At 47.4% G+C, this 20832-nt stretch overlaps 1 protein-coding gene across 3 annotated transcripts in view; it reads left to right on the top strand.

Moving 5' to 3' along the window:
- LOC140390192 (major histocompatibility complex class I-related gene protein-like) overlaps positions 1 to 3484 on the top strand; it is a 123600-nt gene extending 120116 nt beyond the window's left edge. For 2 of the 3 annotated variants that reach the window (XM_072475142.1, XM_072475140.1), the window contains exons 7-8: positions 229 to 297; positions 2400 to 3484. In XM_072475142.1, coding sequence (XP_072331243.1) covers positions 229 to 275 — 47 coding nt within the window. In that variant the 3' untranslated portion in view covers positions 276 to 297; positions 2400 to 3484. Of the gene's footprint in view, positions 1 to 228; positions 2247 to 2399 lie in introns of those variants that run through there. The other variant, XM_072475141.1, reaches the window with a different exon arrangement.
- The last annotated feature ends 17348 nt before the right edge of the window (positions 3485 to 20832 follow it).

The raw sequence follows: 20832 nt of genomic DNA, 5'->3' as shown, positions 1-20832 counted from the left end.
GTCTCTCTGTTGGTCTCTGACTATCTCTCTCACTGTGTGTCTATGTGTTTCCATTAGTGTCTGTCCATGTTGGTGTGTTTGTCTATCTCTCTTTTGGTGTGTTTTGTCTGTCCGTTTTGGAATGTGTGTGTGTGTGTGTGTGTGTGTGTGTGTGTGTCTGTCTGTCTCTCTCGGTACAGAATATTCCCCATGTTGTAAAATGTTTGACAGAAACCTTTCTTTTCTCAGGTACTGCAGGTGGAGAATCATCCTCAAACTCATCCTCCCAGGCCTGAGATACAGAGTCACTTACTGGAGGTTAGCAATAGCTGGGTGTGCACCAAACCAAGTTATAAACTGCAAGACCTGTGGGTTCAGGGGGAGAGTGGACTGAGTTTCATCACAGACTTGCTGCTTTTTCACCTGACATTTGTAATGATTTCTCTCACTCAGTGAAAGTAGGGAAATCATGATTCAGTCTCTGAAAGACACAGGCTCCAGTGATGAAGTGAATAACTCTGGTTTGGAATTGATCTGCTTTGGTTTAATACACAAGAGATCCATCAATATCCAGTTTGTTTTGTGAGAAGGAACAGTTTTTGCGAACCCACCATCAGTATTGAGCACACTCAGATCAGCTTGGGAGGTGAGGCTTCCTCCCTTCTCCTCGAACTGACAACAGGTCACCTTCCTCCATTCTCCCTGCCATTCAGTACTCCCATCACAAAGATATACCACGGGGAGGCCATTCAGCCTCTCCAGCTCTGCCTTGATCAGAGAATCCTCATTTCTCTCACTCCCCCTGTGTCTATCTGCTCTCCATGACCCGATCCAGAGAGCAGTATCAATCAATCGTTCTCTGAACTTGTCTTCTTGTATCCCTGGTCCTGCAGTGATGGATTATTAGGGATCTCCTGGGAGCATCGTGTTCTATTGAAGGCCCCTGGCCTGCTGCAGAATCCAGTTCCCATCAGCTCATCAACCGTGAAGGTACAACAGTTCTGGGCCATCAGACAGTCAGTACGCTGGCGAAGGGAGCTGGAGATTCCAGGGGTGGGACTGGATTTGAAGGTTTGACATTCCTGGCAGTAAAGGCAGGGATTAATTTAATCAGGGGAAAAATTGGAAGTTTCTAAACCTGGTCTGGTGAGCAACAAGCTTCAGAATCCCTGCAGCTGCTGAGTGAGACAGTGGAGCTGTTTGATAGACCAGTGAGTCTGTCACCTGGAGAGTGGGAGGGAGTTGTGCTGCAGATGTGAGGGACAGTGATTGGACTTTGGTTTGAAGTCAGGGTCTAGCAGCACGGTGGCACAGTGGTTAGTACTGCTGCTTCACAGCGCCAGAGACCCGGGTCCAATTCCAGCCTTGGGCGATTATCTGTGTGGAGTTTGCCTTTCTCCCCGTGTCTGCGTGGGTTTTCTCTGGGTGCTCTGGTTTCTTCCCACAGTCCAAAGATGTGCAGGTTGGGTGGGGTTTTGGTCATAGGGTGGGGAAATAGGCCTGGGTAGGGTGCTCTTTCAGAGGGTCAGTGCAGACTCAATGGTCCGAATGGCCTCCTCCTGCTGCACTGTTGTGATTCTATGATTGTGGGGCTTGCAGATCCCAGAAAATTTCCCCACTCGGGAAACCTACCTAGTCGCTGGCTTTGAAAGCAGACCAAGGCAGGCCAGCAGCACGGTTCAATTCCCGTACCAGCCTCCCCGAACAGGCGCCGGAATGTGGCGACTAGGGGCTTTTCACACTAACTTCATTTGAAGCCTACTTGTGACGATAAGCGATTTTCATTTCATTTTAATTTCATTCAGAACTCTGACCCACACGCTGCCGACAGCTTCTGTGAACACTGCCATCTGATTTTCAAACTTCTGCTGTTATGCCAAATTTTGGTCCAATTTTACCTTTAAAAGAAATGAAGAAATTCTCCTTCCACCTCCCCACTCCCTGTGACAAACTTTCCAAATTCACTCGATCAAATCTCAGTCGGAAAAACTCTCGATGAAATCCCTCGAGTCCTCTGCTCCAGTTCAAACAGAACCAGTAGATGAGACAGAGTAAGGGGATAAAGTAAGCTTTTTCTTTTTGATTCTTAATGACAAGTATTTAGCAAAGATGCGTGTATGAGTATAAATTGCTGTATGCAAATTATCACACGAGGTGTGAAAGGATGTGTGTCAAATATAATCTAAACTGTTCTGTACAAAACACAGTTTTGGACAGATGTATCCTGTTATGAACGAGTGTGAAATAAATGTCACTTGGCGTGAGAAGACTTGCGTTTCTGTGAGGTATTAGATAAAATTGTCATAGATTAGTTGATTAATTATTGTTACTGATTAATTTGTCAATATGTTGCAAAGATGAGTCTCTGCCTTTGACAATCTGAGTACATTTTAAATCTGCAGTAACTTGTTTTTTTTTAGGATAGCCGTTGTTTAATTGGACTTCAAGGCCGGATTTCTCTGCTGGCAGGGCATCCCAGACCCAGGTTTCCTGGCAGTGTGGGTTGGCTTCAATGGAAAATCCCATTGACAAGAGGCAGGAAGAGAATGCCGCCGCCAGTGAACAGCGCATTGCTGAAATACAGCGGCTGGGGGATCGGAGAATTCCACCAAAACGTCGGCTGTTGGCTGTATGTTTGCACAGATTTTGTGTATAAAAACAGAATGAGGTGTTGGGGTTTAATAACTGACACTCTTGATCCACATCAGCAACTGTTATTGTCTGTAAGAGATCGATAATAAATATAGTAATAAATATAGTAATGACTGCTTGTTGGTCCAACCCAGAAACTAAGTGCTGATGCCAGGACTGAATCGGTGGTGTTCTATGACCCCGAAAGCGGCGCTGGTCCCAGAGCAATTCAGGATCCGTTAATGTGCTAGCACTAATGCAATTCCAATGAAAAGTAGAGTCTTGTCCGCCGGGGTCGCGATTGGCAGTCGAGAGGCTGACAAGCTGTACCTGCAAATTGGATATTTTAAATTAAAGAATTTGGCACTTCAAATCAAACTGCAGTCATACCTCAGGCAGGCAAATCAAACTGCAGTCATACCTCAGGCAGGCTGTGGGAAATCAGACTTGACCAAAGTTAAATACACAACCACCAGACAACTGCCAGAAACATGTCTGGAACACACCCATTAATCACCCATCAGGAGATGATTGCACCCTATTGAGATGCACCGATCTATTGTCAGTAGCCCAGATCAAGCCAGACTCTCGGGCACCCAGAATTTCTGCTGTTACCTTATATGGGAACAGGTTATGTGCACCAGGGATGGGACACCTGGGTCGGGCTCAGGTGTCCTGCCAACCCATCATCAACCAGACCATTGGGTGCTGAGAACCCCTCCCAAGGCCTCATTGGCAGAACGCCAGAAGAAGGGGGGGATAAAAACAGGCACCCGAGGCACATCAGCAGCAAAGACTCCATGCAGAGGCAATCGAGATGCAGCGTGTGAGATCCACCTTCGCAACGAAGGACCTAAGAGATTCAGAGAATCAGACCCACAGCTCAACCAAAGTCATCTTAAGGTTAGTAATCTTGGAAATCTTTAGTAAATATTATTGAGCTAATTTAAGGGTTAATATTGTTGTTTAATAAAGTTGATTGAACTTGTATTTGTGTTTCTACTTTGTTCTTCCTGCTATTAAAGACACTTGGGTAAAACTTTGATTAAAAGTTTGAAGTATCTGAGGTTTTACAGGATACAGCGATATAAGCACTCCACTCCCCACACACCATTCCAGCCAAGAAGATGGCACCCCGAAGAGCGGCACATCGTTTCACAAGTGCAGAGCTCGAGACTGGATGCCATGGAGGAGAGGCGGGGCACTCTGTTCCCCAGGGTGGGAAGGAGTCTGCCACCTGCCGCCGCATACCGGGCCTGGGTGCAGGTGGCAGAGGCCGTGAACACTGTGGGCCCACCGCCAGGACCGGACAGCAGTGTTGTAAAAAAGCTGCACAATCTCCGGAGGACGGCCAGGGTGAATAATCAACGCCGTGCCCCTGGCACCAACATCCATCATCCCCCCCCCCCCCCAACACACCTGCACCCCATCCATCGGGGAATAAGTGAGCCCCTGCTGAGTTGCGGTGTCCCTATGGCATCACCTGCACACAACCGCACCACCCCCTCTACCTCAGCACCACACCACCCCCACCTCCACACCACACCTCCAGCACGCGACCCCCTCCACACCGCCCCTCCACCACCCCCATCTGTGATCCAACCATGCGTCATGTCATAGGTCTTGCAGGATTACCTGGCGAAGAGGCAGGCCCTTCTGGTGCCCTCTGTTCCTGGCCACAACCCCAGCATACATTGAGTGACAAAGCGAGCCCAAAAACGTCAGCCCGTGACATCCCAGAGCACCAAAACGGGGACGATACCGACTTTCCGTCACAGCTGTCTCCAACACACTCCACCATCCTAGAGACGCTCACCTCATTGGGCATTATAGTGAAGGGGCACTATCTGGTGCGCACCACACACACGTGCAGCGGTACATCAGGTGGAGGTAGGAACCCCCTAGAGGGAGGGCCCGACCTCATGGACTAGCTGTCGTCCAGACAGGAGGTCTCGGGCTTCTGGAAAGGTTGGTCCCATTGATGCATGGAGATGTAGACACAGAGCCAGGGACAACATGAGGAGGTGTCAGCAACCATCCAGCCCCTACAGGTGCAGTTAGAGGAGCCCAACCCTTACGGGGGCTAAAGGTGGTGCCCACCACGCATACATCCCAGGCCAACACAAAGGGTGGTGTCCACAGTGGAGGCTTTGGTACTGACTATGGGTCAAGATGCCCAAGGCCTGGGACACTCTGTGTGGGCGGTGGCTGAGACACATGACAGGGTGACCCAGTCGCAGGCAGCCATGTACCAGAGCCATCTGGACATTGCAGCGGCGCTCCAGAGCTTGGCTCAGTCACAACAGGTCATGTGCATCCGATGGGCAGAACAGGATGGCACCATGCCACCTGGGACACCCGAGAGACTGACAGACTTGTCCAGGCCAGGTCACTCCAGTGGACAGTCGCCAAAGGGGATCCAGGTCACAGGGCATGAATCACAGCAGCCCACCTCCACCCATGATCTGCCACCTGGGGATCCACCTAGGCGAACGTTAGGGCCTGTAAGGCCAGAAAGGTAGACACCAGTTAAGTTGGCACAGGTGCAGCACACAGGATAGCGTTAGGGACTAGGGCACAAACCTGTAGAAACATGTTCACCTGTTCACAATAAACACCTGTTCACAAACATTCCAACCTGCCTCGGTGTGCGGAATGGGTTGGCTGGGCTGGGCTGGTTGCAGAGCTCGGGTGGAGCGGGAGTGTGGGGGCGGAAGATGGGCGACAGTTGGAGGTGGGCACAGACCAGAGTCAGCCATTGCACATCGCCCCGTTACTCGGCCCCGCCCCCATCCCTCTCCTCCCCACCCCGGTTCCTGTCCCCACCTCCGCCACCCCAAGGTTTCGATGGATAGTGTGATGGAATGACCAGCTCACATGCAGGGATCACCCAGGTGGATTGTGGAAAGTGCTACCATGGCCTAGAGTCATGTTATCAAACGATGCAGAGCACAGGGCTCATCGCAGAGCAGGTCGTCATCATCCTCTATCCCACGGACCAGGCCCTGTTACTGCCATCCCAGGGCCCGCACCCTGTAGTGAGGCAGGTTGGAATTAGGGAGGGGATTTCAGGTGCAGTGGGGGTGGGGGGGGGGGGGGGGGGTGTGGAGGGTGCAGAGCTCATGGAGTTGGGGCATCCTGACAATGGCAGCGAACCCTGCTGCCCGAGAAACATGGTGGGTTCGGTCCACATTGAAGCTGATATATTGTGTCAACCGTGCATATAGGGCCTCCATGATGGTGCAAATTCACCTGGGCACCAAGGTCTGCAGGATGCCAGACAGGTCCCCGCTTGGCACCTGGAAGCATCCCTTTGCGGAAAAGTTCAAGTTCAGGGCGACCATCACCTTGACGGCCACTGGGAGCAGGTGCCTAGCCCAATAACACCGAGGTGGGTGTTCCAGGTGAGCCATGATCCGGCAGATATGCCACATGATCTCCTGCTCAGCCGGAGCCTTCGACAAAATGCTCTCTCTTTATGTTTAAATTGAGAGTTTGGGATCTATGCAGATTCTCAGGTCATTATTTATTTTCTTCACGCATGGAGGCCACCATGAGGCAGCACGGTAGCATAGTGGTTAGCACAGTTGCTTCACAGCTCCAGGGTCCCAGGTTCGAATCCCAGCTTGTGTCAGTCTGTGCAGACTCTGCAAGTTCTCCCAGTGTGTGCGTAGGTTTCCTCCGGGTGTTCCGGTTTCCTCCCACAGTCCAAAGATGTGCAGATTAGGTGGATTGGCCATGCTAAATTACATTTAGTGTCCAAAAAAGGTTTGGTGGGGTTAATGGGTTATGGGGATAGGGTGGATGTGTGTGCTTGGGTAGGGTGCCCTTTCCAAGAGCCGGTGCCGACTCGATGGGCCGAATGGCCATCTGCACTGTAGATTCTATGATTCAATCTCTGATTTAATCCTTTGGTTCTTTAATTCGTTTTATCATCCCCAGATTTGTCATTCTCTCTAGTTCATTTTTTAGTTGTTCCTTTTAATGGAGCTGGTACACACCTTGGTGCATCTCTGATTGGTTGCGCATTCTCTTCTAACTGGATTTGATAAGTGAATGGCAAAACTCCAAATCCTTGAAATATTTCTGGAAATGCTTTATGGATTGAATCCACTGATATCCTTTGCGCTGTTACAGCGCAGTCAGCACTGTATACTCTTTTTACTAATTCGAGTGCTTCACATGCTTCCATTCCCAGTAATGATTCACACTCAGCTCTACAATGGAAAACTTCACTTTATGCACCTTATTCTTTACACTGACCTCTAGTTCGCATATTCCCAGAGAATTAATTCTTTTGCCGTTGCAATCCTTCAAAAGTACCATTTTATTTAAAACGTGTAGTTTAATATTCATTTCTTGCATATCCAACAAACATATAAGATTGGCCCTCGCTCCCATGTCGAGTTTAACATTGATTAATGTTTTATTAATCATCAGAGGAACCATCCAGTTATCTCTTTGAACACTTGTACTTGCATTGGCTATTACTGCAAATTTGCTTTGAAACCTTGTCTGCTTGCATGCTGTTACAATACTTATCCTTCACTTGATATATCGTTAAAAAATGTGTCTCCAAGATTGATCTCAATCACGTTGATTGATTTTGGTGCTTCCGATTTTTTATTTGAGAAACATTGTTTTGCAAAGTGATTCTTGCCTTTGCATTTCGAACAGACTTTTCCAAATGCTGGACATTGCCGTTGCAAATGCTTGTTGCTGCATCGCTTGAAATGGTGGTTTTGGTTACTTGTTTAAAATGGCCACTGCTGCTGGGGCCATGTTTTGCCTTAGGGTGTGTTACAACACGAATGGCGTCAGTGCTAATCTGCGCAGCTAGCTCGCTGGCATGGCAAATCTTAATGGCATCATCGAGCTGGAGTTCATTCTCCCTCAACAATCACACCAGAACTTTGTCATTGCTAGTCCCGAAAACGATTTGAGCATGTATCATAGACGCTTCCAAAGTTACATAAATAGAGCCTTTAACCTCAAGTCTGTTAAGGAGCTGTCGAACGATGCACCTGCCTGCTGTGTATTTGTGTGCAAAACAAACTGCTCAAATGTTTCATTTTTTTCGGAGTGCAGTGCCGCTCAAATTTTTTCACAACTTCATCTCGGTTATTTTTAGCAGGTTCATTATTTTTCTATCTCCTGTAGACCTGCAACAGTGAGCAGCACGCTATTCTCCGTTCATCAGGCTATGCCTGAAGACCTGGAGCTGCTACGTAGAATGTGAATTGCTGTTTAAAAATGCACCAATTCGCATCTACATTACCAGTGACGTGAAGCTGGTGCGATGTCTTCAGACCTTACATTATTGATGCCTAGTAGGGCGTTGAGTGATATCTGACAGTACTCTATGTGGTTAGTAGAAATAGCTTTTCTTATTTCTTCTCTGTTATCTTTGTCTTTTAAAATCTTCAAAACCAGTCCTGGTACCATGTTACATTCTTGTGTTTGGTTGGTCGGAATACGTGCACCAGAGAACGTCTAGTTCATGACTAGTTAAATGTTTATTGTTAAACAATAACGTGGGTTAGATGACCATGAGAAAATTATCAAAAACTAATTATTATAAATTATCTAAGTGCTACTACAAATGTGACTATCCACTACAACGACGATCTTCAGACTCGAGATAACAGTGTCATGTGGTTGTTCTCTATTGCCAACTGCTGGTTTGAAGTCATATACATTACTATTTACATGATTGCTTAAACATATCATCACAGTCAGCTTCTCCACTCTGTGCCTCGGCGTGGCGGGGTGGGGGTGGGGGGGCGGGCAGGCTGGAGTTTTTGTACTTAGATAAGGTGAAGTTTGCATTGAGAGGGGCAAATGAGTTGGGGTTTGTTCATCATGCACTTTTGGGCGTTGGTTACCGTTGGCTGTTGAGGTAGGGGGTGTCTTGGGGCGGGGGTTTCTGTTTGGAGTTGTTTTGTATTGTAAAATTGTTGAAAATCTGTTGAATATTTGCCAATCTCTCCGTACTATGGAGTTCCGGCTGTTGCCAATCGGCACCAGAGTCACCAATAATGTTGCCAATCGGCACCAATAATGTTGCCAAATTAACTAGATATGGCAGTCATTAATGATAATATTGCTTTTCAGAGTCACCAGGTATCAAATGATACCACCACAAGGCTTTACCGGATATGGATCAAAGACCAAACAACCAGTTAGTCAGTTCAAGTTCAAAGATAGTTTATTTACACACAAGGATTACTTTGACATGCAATATAAAACACTACAAGTTAAACTACACCGAAGAACTACAATAACCTATAGTTAACTTTAGGTCAACCGGCTCTTTGCAGGGGAACAAGGCCTTTGTTCGGATCTTGCATGGCTGGGTAGAAGAAGTGGCTTTGTTTCTGCTGGGCTCATCCGTCTGGTAGTGATCATTGGTCTTGAACTTGTCTTCTGGTCATAATGCTACACTCGGTTTTAGGCGCAGACTGGGGCCAAGCGAGACCAAACACATGGCTGTGCTCTTTTCATCCCTCTGGGATTTCCCGCTCTTTGGGGCGCTCCTTAGCTTTGGACCCAATAATTCGACAGGCTTCGATCACTGCCTTCGATTTTGGCCAATAAAGGGGCGGGTGCCTTGATGGCTGGGCGTGTCCTGAGCGATCATTGACCTTGACTTTTTGGGCTTTCTTAACAAATGGAGTGGCGCCGGTTAGTCTGCATCTGTATCAGTTACCTGAGTACAGTCCTTTTGTTCTGGGGAAATGGGCCATTAGAATGCAAATGAGCGGGGGTTTCGATCGCGTCTAGCTATCTGGGTTGCAAACACACACACAAGCTCTGAGTGTGTCTGAGTCCTGGGTTGGCCATAATTCCCATGGTCCTTTGCAGGTGGCCATCCCAGATGGCTACACGGCGAGCGGGCTCCTTGGTATAGAAATCGGGGCCATGTGCGGCCTCGGCACCACGTTCTGAGGCCCCTTACTTAACGCGAGTGGCATTATATCGCCTGTGTTTCCCAGCGCTCGCGGCTAAACGTGGTCACTATGGGACTTTGTTCCCATTTAGTTAAATTGCAATATATGTATCTGTGCTACTGGTGGGTGGTAAGAGTGGGAGAGATTCTTGGTCAGCCATATGATGGTCAGCCTCTAATCGCAGCTCAGGGCTGCAACATCCATGTAAAAATGCATGTTGCCACAGCTACAACGACTCCCTGAGTGAACTGCAACACTCATCATGTACATAGAATCTGGTGCACGGAAACAAGCCAACTAGCCATTCAGCCCACCTAGCGCATGCTAGCACAAAGTGATCTACAGATGAGGAATGCCTGTACAGGTAGATGGTGATCAAAGATCACGTTCCTTTTGACAGGACTGCTGAAACCGACGATGCTTAAACGCAAATTGCACATGTCTCACCATCCTCAAACATCTGAAGGGATAGAAAGAGTGAAGAGCAGCCTACAATCGATGATCAATGAGTTCTGTGCAGACCAGCCCTTAATGATATGTTAGCCAATTACTGCCCCCATATGTTTACCAGCTGTGTGATCTGCAGGAATGAACCCCTACCAGGTAATGACTGATGTGTACACTAGGACACCTAATGATACCCACAGTAAGTCCTCTAGTTCAACAGAGACTGAATAGTTGAACCAAATGATATATTGCATTGAGCAGATAATTCCTAGCAAGAAATCTGTGAAAATCCCAAAAAACAGATTAAAAACTCCTTTGATTAAAACGGTTTGACTGGTTGAGTTTAAGGTGGAGACACTATAATAGCCCTCAATGGTGGTAAAAAAGCAAGCATGCTTCTGAATCCAATTGCCAAGGACAATTGACAGAGCTCGTTCCGCCAGTATAGAATTCAGTTTCTGGATAAGAAGGGTCACAATTATATCCAATTGTATCACATTAATGGGTGGCACAGTGGTTAGCACTGTTGCTTCACAGCGCCAAGTACCTGGGTTTGATTCCCGGCTTGGGTCACTGTCTGTGCGGAGTCTGCACGTTCTCCCCATGTCTGCGTGGGTTTCCTCCGGGTGCACCAGTTTACTCTTCGTCCTGGAAGATCTGCTTGTTGGGTGAATTGGATATTCTGAATTCTCCCTCAGTGTACCTGAACAGGGGCCTTAGTGTGGAGACTAGGGGATTTTTACATTAACTTCATTGCAGTGTAGTAGTCAGCCTACTTGTGACACTAATAAAGATTATTATTATTTGCACCAACCTTCAGCCAGAAGTGCTGAGTGGATGATCCACCTCGGCCTCCTGAGGTCCCAAGCAGCTCAGATGCCAATTTGATTCACTCCCCGTGATATTATGAAGGCACTGGATTCTGCAAAGTATATATCAGCCTTGACAATATTCCTATAATAATACTGAAGATTTGAGCTCCAGAACTTGCTGTGAAACCTAGGCAAGCTGTTCCAGTACAGCCAGAACACTGGCATCTATCTGGCAACGTGGAAAATTGCCCAGATATGTTACGTCCACAAGAAACAGGACAAATCCAACCCGGCCAATTACTTCCCCATCAGTCTATTCTCATCATCAGTAAAATGATGGAAGGGGTCATCAACAGAGCTATCACGCCGTACTTACTCAGCAATAACATTCTGGAAAGGCCCTGGCGTGCTTTCTTGCTGTCTGGCGGCAGAGGTCCTGGTAGAGGGCCCCCTTACCATTGCTATCCTGGGGTGGAGGGTGTTACACTGTTGCACGCAGCAGTCCCATGGTAAGTTGTAGTTGCATTGGTTCACGGAATCCCAAGATTTTTGTGCCTTTTGCAGCCTCGTGATGTACGTGTGGACCCCGCATTTGTAAGCTGTCAATGCTGCACCCCTTTTTCAATTTTCAAAGAAAACATTTGATTTCATTTTCGCTTCCACTTCAACCCCATGCTCCTGATCTTCAGGCTCCTGGTGTGGGGGGACGTGGGGAGGGAGTACGACCTCCTTGTGGGACTGCTCCTGGATCTGGCCAGCTGGTCATTAATAGATCCAGGCAGCTGATAGTCAAGGGAGCCGTCTGTCCCGACTGCTTGATCTTCTTCCTGGGAAGAGAACACGCAGTATCTGTCGGCACCATCGAGCCCTTGCTCACAGGCACTGGGTGTTTTATCAACCCCTTCAATCACATTTTGTTTTGATGTTTTAAAGTTTTTTTTTGACATTCTGTTTTTACTTTGATACAGTTTTCATTTAAGGAGCTGCCTTTTAATTTGTCCCTCAAATTTGTTGATTTAATTTATTTGCTTACCCAAAAGAAGCACAGTAATAACATAACGCTCAATTTGGGTTCCACCAGGGTCACTCAGCTCGTGACCTCTTTGGAGCCTTGGTTCAAACATTAAAGAGCTGAACTCCAGAAGTGTGGTGAGAGTGACTGCCCTTGACATCAAGTCAGCCATTGACTGAGTGGCATCAAGGAGCCCTAACAAAACTGGAGTCAATGGCAATCAGGTGAACACCCTCTGCTGGTTGGAGTCATACCTGAAACAAAGGACGATGGTGTGGTGATTAGAGATCAATCATCTCGGCTCCAGGACAGAAATTCCTCATGATAGTGTCCTAGGCCCAGCCATCTTCAGCTGCTTCATCAATGGCCTTCTTTCCACCAGAAGGTCAGAAATGGGGAATGTTCACTAATGATTGCACAGCATTCACAAGACAGACTGCAGCAATTCATGAAGGCAGCTGACCAGCTTTTCAAGCAGTTAGGGCTGGGTAACAAATACTGGCCTTGCCATCGATGCCCACATCCCGTGAAAGAATGAATAAATAAATAATGCTCGTCAACACCAGTGGATAAGCATTTGGTTATTATTCTGAATTGGGCTCATGGAATTGTATTGATTTAATTCATAATGATGGTATCTTACTTGAAACACTTAATGAAACATTAGGTCAAAAGAGAAGATAGTTTGCAATTAGCTGCATCAATTACATGTTAATTGGGTAAATATGAGAAGTCAGAAAAGATGCCTCCTATGAAGGTGTGGGCTGTAAGGGGATGAAATAAACTTTCACTTCTCTATTTATATTAGTGTTTATTTAGCTATTTAATGCCTGGAGGAATAAATTACAATATGCAAATTACCTCACAAGATGTGAACGAGCACGAGACCAAACATAGATTAAACTGTTGATACTTACACAATGTGGGACGAAAGACAGATGTATCCTGTTATGAACAAGAGCATGCAAAAGGCGAGAAACCTTTTAGATGTTGATTTTCAGAGGTGTACTTGTACAAAGAATGCAGAAAGTTAGCATGCAGGTACAGTGACTTCAGAAAGCAAATTACATTTTGGTCTTTATTGTAAGAGAATTTGACAACATGAATTTAAAAAGCCTTGCTACAATTGTGTGAGTTTTTGTGAGTCCACACCTGGAATACTGTGTGCACATTTGATCTCCATACTTGCTTTGGGGGGCAGTACAGCGAATGGTTACTGGATTGGTCCCTGGAATGAGATGGTTGTCTTATGATGAGAGTTGAGAAATGTTATTTATTTACTTTAAAATTCATTTATGGGTTGTGGGCGTCGTTGGCTAGGCCATCATTTAGTGCCCATCCGTAATCACTCTTGAGAAAGTGGTGGTGAACTGCCTTCTTGAATCGCTGCAGTCTGTGATGTAGGTATACCCACAGTGCTGTTAGGGAGGGTGTTGCAGGATTTTCCCCCGTGGACATGGGTGATATATTTCCAGGTTGGGATGTTTAACTTCTCAATCTGGGGAGTTCCTGTTCAGCCTCATTCTCACTCTGTCACTGGCTTTCCATTGACACAAACCAATACAATGCTTCTCCCGAGCTGTGAACCATCCCAACACTCAAGGAACAACGTCACTTCCACCTTTGAGGCAAATACTGTCCCTTTAACTCCTGTCTTCAATTTACCCAACACCCCAAACACAGTCACTACTGTGAAATGACAACTGATAATATGTAAAGTTAGATGGAGAGATTTACGTCAGGAAGGTGATGAAGGAATGAATATGGAACCAAGTGGGATGGATGGGGTGAATACACAAATCAGACATTATCTAATTGTCTGGCGGAACAGGCTTGAGAGGATAAATGGTCTCCTCCTGCTCTGATGTTCCTTAATTTATCAGGTGTTCAGGATCAAAAGACGGGGTAATAGATTTGATGATATGGATCGGCCATCATGGAATTAAACTGGGGTCGGGATCGAGGGGCTGATTGGCCTTCACAAAATTATGAGGGGCATGGACTGAGTGGATAGTCAGAAGCTTTTTCCCAGGGTGGAAGAGTCAATTACTAGAGGACATAGGTTTAAGGTGTGAGGGGAAAGTTAACAGGCAAGTGCGAGGAGATGTGCGGAGAGGTTTTTTACACAGAGGATAATGGGTGCCTAGAACTCGCTGCCGGAAGTGGTGGTGGAAGCAGGTACGATAGTGACGCTGAAGGGGCGTCTTGACAAATACATGTGTAAGATAGGAATAGAGAGATATGGACCCCGGAAGTGTAGAAGGTTTTAGGTGAGACGGGCAGCATGGTCGGCATATGCTTGGGGCGGGGCGGGGGGGGGGGGCGAAGGGCCTGTTCCCGTGCTGTACTTTTCTTTGTTCTTTGAAAGGATTGTGCATCTTTGGAATTCTCTTCCCCAGGGAGCTGTCGATGTTCACTCACTGAATTGATTTGAGACTGAGATTGATGGATTTTTGGATGCTGAGGGAATAAGGGAGATGGGGATAGTGTGGGAAGGTGGGATTGAGGTAGAAGATTAGCCCTGATCGTATTGAATGGTACATCAGGTAGTAGGGGCTGATTGCAATTCCTGCTCCTATTTCTTATGTTCTTCTGTTCACCGTGAGGAAATGAACACAAGGGAATGGCACTGAAGCATGGTGGGTAGTCAGGCTAAGTCAGGAGTATTATGGTGAGTATTATGGTGAGGGAGATCACAGGGGCCTCAGGCAAAAGGAATGTGAGGGCAGCCTATTGAAACCAGTAATTGCTAAGATTACCTTATATGGCTAGGTCAAGGAATGTGAGAGAACCTATGGAAATCCTACAATTGCCAAGTTACCTTATTTGGTCGTGTGTGTAACCTCATTTTTTTTTATACCAATGTATATGAGACAAAATCTTTATTCTGTATCTCACTCACTATGGGGACTCGACAAGACTCTGGCAGAGTAAGTCAGCTTGCAAAACGCGCAAATAAAATAAAGTGTTTTACCTACAATCCGACTTGGTATATTTACTGAGACCAGACTGAGGGCAAAAAGAACTCGAATTCTCATTTGGTGTCAGAAGTGGGATCTCAACAGACGATCACCGATCATCTGCAAAATCAGAATTAAACTAGTCACGGACGGAGAGAGAGGACCACGACGTGAGTAGCTGGAAAATGACCATGTCGGTTTTCCTCTGTCTCGTAGTCTGATAAAAGTTTGATCACTCGCACATGGTCAGGTCGGATCGTCTCAACGAGATCAAAGGTCAGTCTGGCGGATTAGAAAAATTAAATTTCAGTCGATGTAGGTACGACTGAGGGTTAATGACAACCGAGGAAATATCCTAGCGATAATTCAGTTAGAAGCTGAGGTAATATCCTAGTGATAGTTCAGTTAAGAGCCGATTAGAGAACTGAGGGAATATCAAGGATAATTCAGTTCCGCGTGTGTGTTGAAAACTAGAATTGATTAAGTTAAATTGTATTCTTGGACTGTAGTGGTGAACAATGCAGTCTGAGGAATAGTTCGAGATTATGGAGAATTGTTTAGCTAACACGAGTAACCGAGGTAGTTTGTTACAGGCATTATGTGATAGATACCCAGACAAAGGAAGAGATTTTAGGGAATTTTCCGCAGCTCTAAGAAAGAAATTTGGAGATGAATGGCCACTAATGAGAAACAAAGATTTGGAAATCGTTAAGAAAATTCAGGAGAAAATCTGGAAAAAGGAAATGAAAGCGAAGGAGTTAATTGGATTATGGAGGCAATATTGCCAAGAGGAGAAAGATAAAATCCTGTTATCAAGTTGGCAAGAAAACACCCTTAAAATGGGAATATCAATTAGTGAAGGGGGGAACTAGAAAACTCTTGAAATCCTGAAAAAGGAGTGTGCATTCAAAAAAGACGCAGAGAAAGAAAGGGAGACACCTAAAAGGGCAGACTCGAGTGAGAAAAGTAGACTACATAGTTCAATGGCTGGCCTTGCATTGACAGAGGTAAACGATGACCTAGAGAATTGGACCATGTCCGGTAGGGTCCCGATGGCATCAGCAGCATTGCCTGCACCACCTCCGGCGCCTCGAGGGTATCATAATTTATATCCAGTCGCTGTTCCCCAGGTTCAAATCAGGCCGGCCACTCCAGTCCCTTTAGATTCAGTCTCACAGGCCCAGACGATTATCCCTCCCCCTCTGGCCGATCTCATAATAGCTTAGCAGGCACCGATGCCAGCTCCTTCAATTGATAGCTCAGGTACTACTTCCTCACCCCCGACACCCGGTAGAAAAGGGAAGCCCTGTTATACAAGCCTGGTCGGCTGGAGGACCCGATCTCGGACTATGAAAAAGGGATCTGAGACCATCTGGAAACAATTGCGCCTATGACCTAGATCCCTTAAGGCCAAGGTGACAGGACAGAAAATTCTGTTACCACGGGACGAGGACAGTTCTGAAGAATGGGAGCTCCCCCTATCGGAAGGGGAGGACTCCGACGCCTCTGAAGAGGAATCCCCTCCACCTACACACCTTTAACACCCCCGAGCGAGACTCCGAGACAGTTACCGATTAGGAAAATGCCCAACCCTGATATGTCGCTACAGCAGCAGCTCAGCCCATGATAGACGTATATTTTCCGTGGAGACCCAGTGAGATGATGGCTATTCCAGCTGCAATCCCAGACAGGAAGAAATCTGGTGCTTTTGTGGACTATCTGAGAACCACCTTCTCAGTTTATAAAGCTGACTCTAGGGACCTCTGGGCCCTAGTCCAACAGGTTTAAACCCCAGCCGAATACCGCAGTCACCTCAACCACTTGAATTACGCCGACCACGCTGCACTTCAGCAAGCCCATGCCCTGGACGATGATAGACGGGCACAAATCCTGAATGCACTAAGTGCCACATTTCAAAAGCCCATAAACATCTCTGCCATCCTAGATATCAAACCCAAAAAGACTGGGGAGCCAGAAGAATTTCTGGAACGCTTCAATGAAATCTACCGTGGGCAGTCAGGCGACTTGCCGTACCAAAATGGTCAGAATTCCCCTCAATATTGCGCTATGTTAATGCATTGCCTACCACCTTCTGTGGCCACGACTGTGAAATGTAATAACATGAATTGGACAGAGAACGACCCTTCCCTGATGGTCCAGGCAGTTAGATTTTATTGGAAGGAGGGCGGAGGCCAAGAAGGAGGCCCAGTTCCAAAATTAAGACCGAGTATGTAATGAAAAAGGACGATCCCGAGACCCCAACTACCAGCTGGAATCCCAATATTGTGACCTCGGGTGGGTGGATCAGCACAGGGGAGGATATCAAACTCACCCAAATGGACCTTCAGCCCCTCTCTACGGGCCGCCATATGCACCAGCAACCTTGCAACTGCCACCCCCTCTGTGGGGCCATTGGTCCACCGGGAGAAGGGGAAGAGGGCCAGGATATAGAGGGAATGGCCACACAGATCACTGGCATCAGGAATGTACCCATTTAGAAGACAGGTGACAGGAGGAGGATACCTGACGTCAAGGAGGGGGTACCCACAAAGAGGAGGGGGTACCCACAAAGGGGAGGGCAGTGGACCAATCGGATCCGACAGAATACGCACTCCAAGTACTGTCAGACGGCACTTCCATACGGTACTCCGAGGCCCCTGAGACGGTTAACACCCGACTCCAGCATCATCTGGGGCGCGACATTTTGGAATATGTCAACCCTCAGGTTTGGGCGGATCACCCGTCACAGGTGGGTCAAGCGAAGGTTACACCCATTAAGGTAGCGATTAAGGACCATGTGCCCTCCAATCAACAATACCCCCTGAAATGCCAAGCCATCCCGTCTATAGCCAAATTAATCCAAGAACTGTTGCAACAGGGGATCCTGGTCCCGTGCCAATCAGAATGTAACACACCCATACTTGCAGTGCCCAAACCAGGCAAACAGGACCAGTACCGGCTAGTACAGGATTTACGTTCAATTAATGCCATCGCACAGCCGTTACATGCCCTCGTCCCTAATCCCGCCCACATACTGGCTCAAATCCCAGCCCGGGCCCGGGTCTTCGCCATAGTTGACCTCCAACATGCTTTCTTTGCTCTCCCAATCGCGCCTGAAAGCCAGTATTTGTTTGCCTTCACCAAAATGGACAGCAGTATACCTGGATCCGACTTCCACAGGGATTTGTTAATTCACCCACGCTCTTCTCCAGATGTCTGCAGACTCAACTCCAGATTCTGAATTCGAAACATGGTTCCACTCTTGTACAGTACGTAGATGACCTATTGATAGTCAGCCCCGATGAGTCCAGTAACAGGGAAGATGTGATACAATTATTAAACCACCTGTCTTCACTGGACTATGTTGTTTCGCAATCCAAGGTACTGGTGGCCCAGACGTAGGTCAGGTTCCTGGGAGTCCTACTCACAGCCACAGAAAGAAGTCTCAAAACCAGTCGAATTGAACCTATATGCCAATTTCCCCCTCCCACCACAGCCAAGGAGGTCCGACACTGGCTGGGCATGGTAAATTATTGTAGGCAGTGGATACCAAACATCGCTGTCTATACTAAGCTGATGACGCCTGACACCAGCAAGGAAGGGACTTTCACTCTCACCACCGAGGCCCTCGAAGCCTTCCGTCTCTTAAAGCAGGCCTTATTACAAGCCCCAGCCCTGGGCAGGCCCTATATGACCAACCGTTTCAGTTGTACTGTGCTATTTTGGAGGGGTGCTCAAAGGCAGTACTAACCCAGCAACATGGAGATAAGCACCGACCAGTGGCATACTACCCTTCCAAACTTGATCCGGTGTCGCTGGGTCACCCTATTTGCACCCAGATTCTGACAGCCATATACAACAGTTTACAGGCCACCGCCAATATAACACTCCAACAAGACATTACCGTGTACAGCTCCCACTCAGTCACTGCACTGTTGGGGCAGCTGCAGACTCAGCATCTCACTACGGCTCGTCAGAATAGATACGAAATATATCTCTTAAATAATCCTAGGCTGAGATTTAAATATTGTACCACTATCAACCCAGCTTGCTTTCTTAGCAGCCCCCCTGATCATGAAGGGGTGCCTGGCCACGACTGCCTGACCCTGATTCAGGAAGATACTACAATACGGGAAGATTTGACCGATACCCCGTTAAATCAACCTGACATGACCATGTATGCTGATGGCAGTGCGTTGGTAAGCCTGACCGGCCAAAAACTGTCAGGGTATGCGATAGTGGATCAGGATGGCCTGATTATGGAATCGGCAGCTTTCCAAACCCCCTACTCGGCCCAGCAAGCTGAACTCTTCGCCCTCACCCGCGCTTGCATATTCACTCGGGGTGGACCGCCGAGTGAATATTTATACCGACTCAAGGTATGCCTTCGGGGTAGTCCATAACTTTGGACAACTCTGGAAAAATAGGGGGTTCCTCACCTCGGCGGGGACTGAGATATCCCACCGAAGGTTAGTTAATGACCTACTGCAGGCCCTCCTTTTGCCCGCGCAGATTTCTGTTCTTCAATGCGCTGCCCATACAAACAGTAAGACCCCGGTTGATGTTGGTAACGGACGCGCAGATAATGAGTTGCGGACAGCCGTGCAAACTCAGCAGGTCGTGGTGCCTAAGATGATGAGTCAGACCAAAAGCTCTGAAAGAAACAAGTCTGCCTCTGACAAGCCAATGCCAACCATCCAAGACGTCATAAAGTTACAGGAGGACGCTCCTGAGGGTGATAAGCAAATGTGGAAACAGTTAGGTTGTACATATGATCCTGTATCTTGTTTATGGACCACTCCAGCACATCAGACTTGCATGTCCGATATGCTAGCGTTGTGGGTCATCGAATATGTACACTTTGCAACTCACTGTGGGGCTCAGGGGACTAGCGACTTGCTACTGGACACTTGGTGGCATCCCAAAATACAGGTGCTTGCCCAGCGCATAAGTAACCGGTGTTTGATTTGCCAGTAATATGAAATGAAAATTGCTTATTGTCACGAGTGGGCTTCAATGAATTTACTGTGAAAAGCCCCTAGTCGCCACATTCCGGCGCCTGTTCGGGGAGGCTAGTATGGGAAGTAGAATACCGGCAAGGGTATCCCTTGTGAGATGGGGAAAACCCCATTGCCCAGTGGTCCCTTTGAAACGCTCCAGATGGATTGCATTGAGTTGGAAAGATGTCAATGTTATAAATATGTTTTGGTTATTGTGGACGTATTCAGCAAATGGATTGAGGCATATCCGACTACTGATAACAAAGCTGCTACTGTGGTTAAGGTTTTAATGAGCGAAATCATTCCCCGGTACGGAATACCAGCTCAGTTAAGTTTCGACAACGGGCCCCACTTTATCGGTCAGATTAACAAGGAGTTCTGCTCCCAACTGGGCATAAGCCAACAGTTACACTGTGCATATAGGCCACAGGCCGCCGGGCTCGTTGAAAGACACAATCAGACTCTCAAAACCAAGTTGGCTAAACTGAAAGCATAAACGGGGTTAACATGGCTTAAGTTGCTCCCTGTCGCCATTTTCCAGCTGCGGGTTACACCTGCAGTACTGGCCCGACTCTCTCCTGCAGAGTTGCTTTATGGCAGGCCCCTCAAAACCCCCTGGAACCAAAAGGTCCCCAAACTGGTCCAGTTTCACCACATGACTGAAGAAATGACGACTTATGTCTTATCCCTCATCAAAGCTCTCAAGGAACTCCATGGCCAGGTTAAAGCGGCTCACTTGACACCGACCTTATTGTCTAGCTCGCCTCAAGTGCAGCCTGGAAGTTATATCATTGTAGAAAATTGGGTTCAGAAAGGGTTGGAACCTCGGTGTGAGGGGCCCTTCCAAGTTCTCCTTATTACCCCCACTGCAGCTAAAGTAGAAGGGAAGAGTGCTTGGGTCCACCTCCACCACTGCAAGGTCTGTCACTAACCTGCCTCCTTTCCCCAGCACTGTCTTACAGGCTTGGAGCATGTCGGTTTGAATGCGGGCTGCCTGGGCCGTCTTCTACCTTGTCACGATCGAGGTACTCGCAAAGGAGG

The sequence above is a fragment of the Scyliorhinus torazame genome, chromosome 14 (genome assembly GCF_047496885.1).
Source record: "Scyliorhinus torazame isolate Kashiwa2021f chromosome 14, sScyTor2.1, whole genome shotgun sequence".
Taxonomy (NCBI): Eukaryota; Metazoa; Chordata; class Chondrichthyes; order Carcharhiniformes; family Scyliorhinidae; genus Scyliorhinus; species Scyliorhinus torazame.
This window is presented reverse-complemented; position numbering and strand designations above follow the sequence as displayed.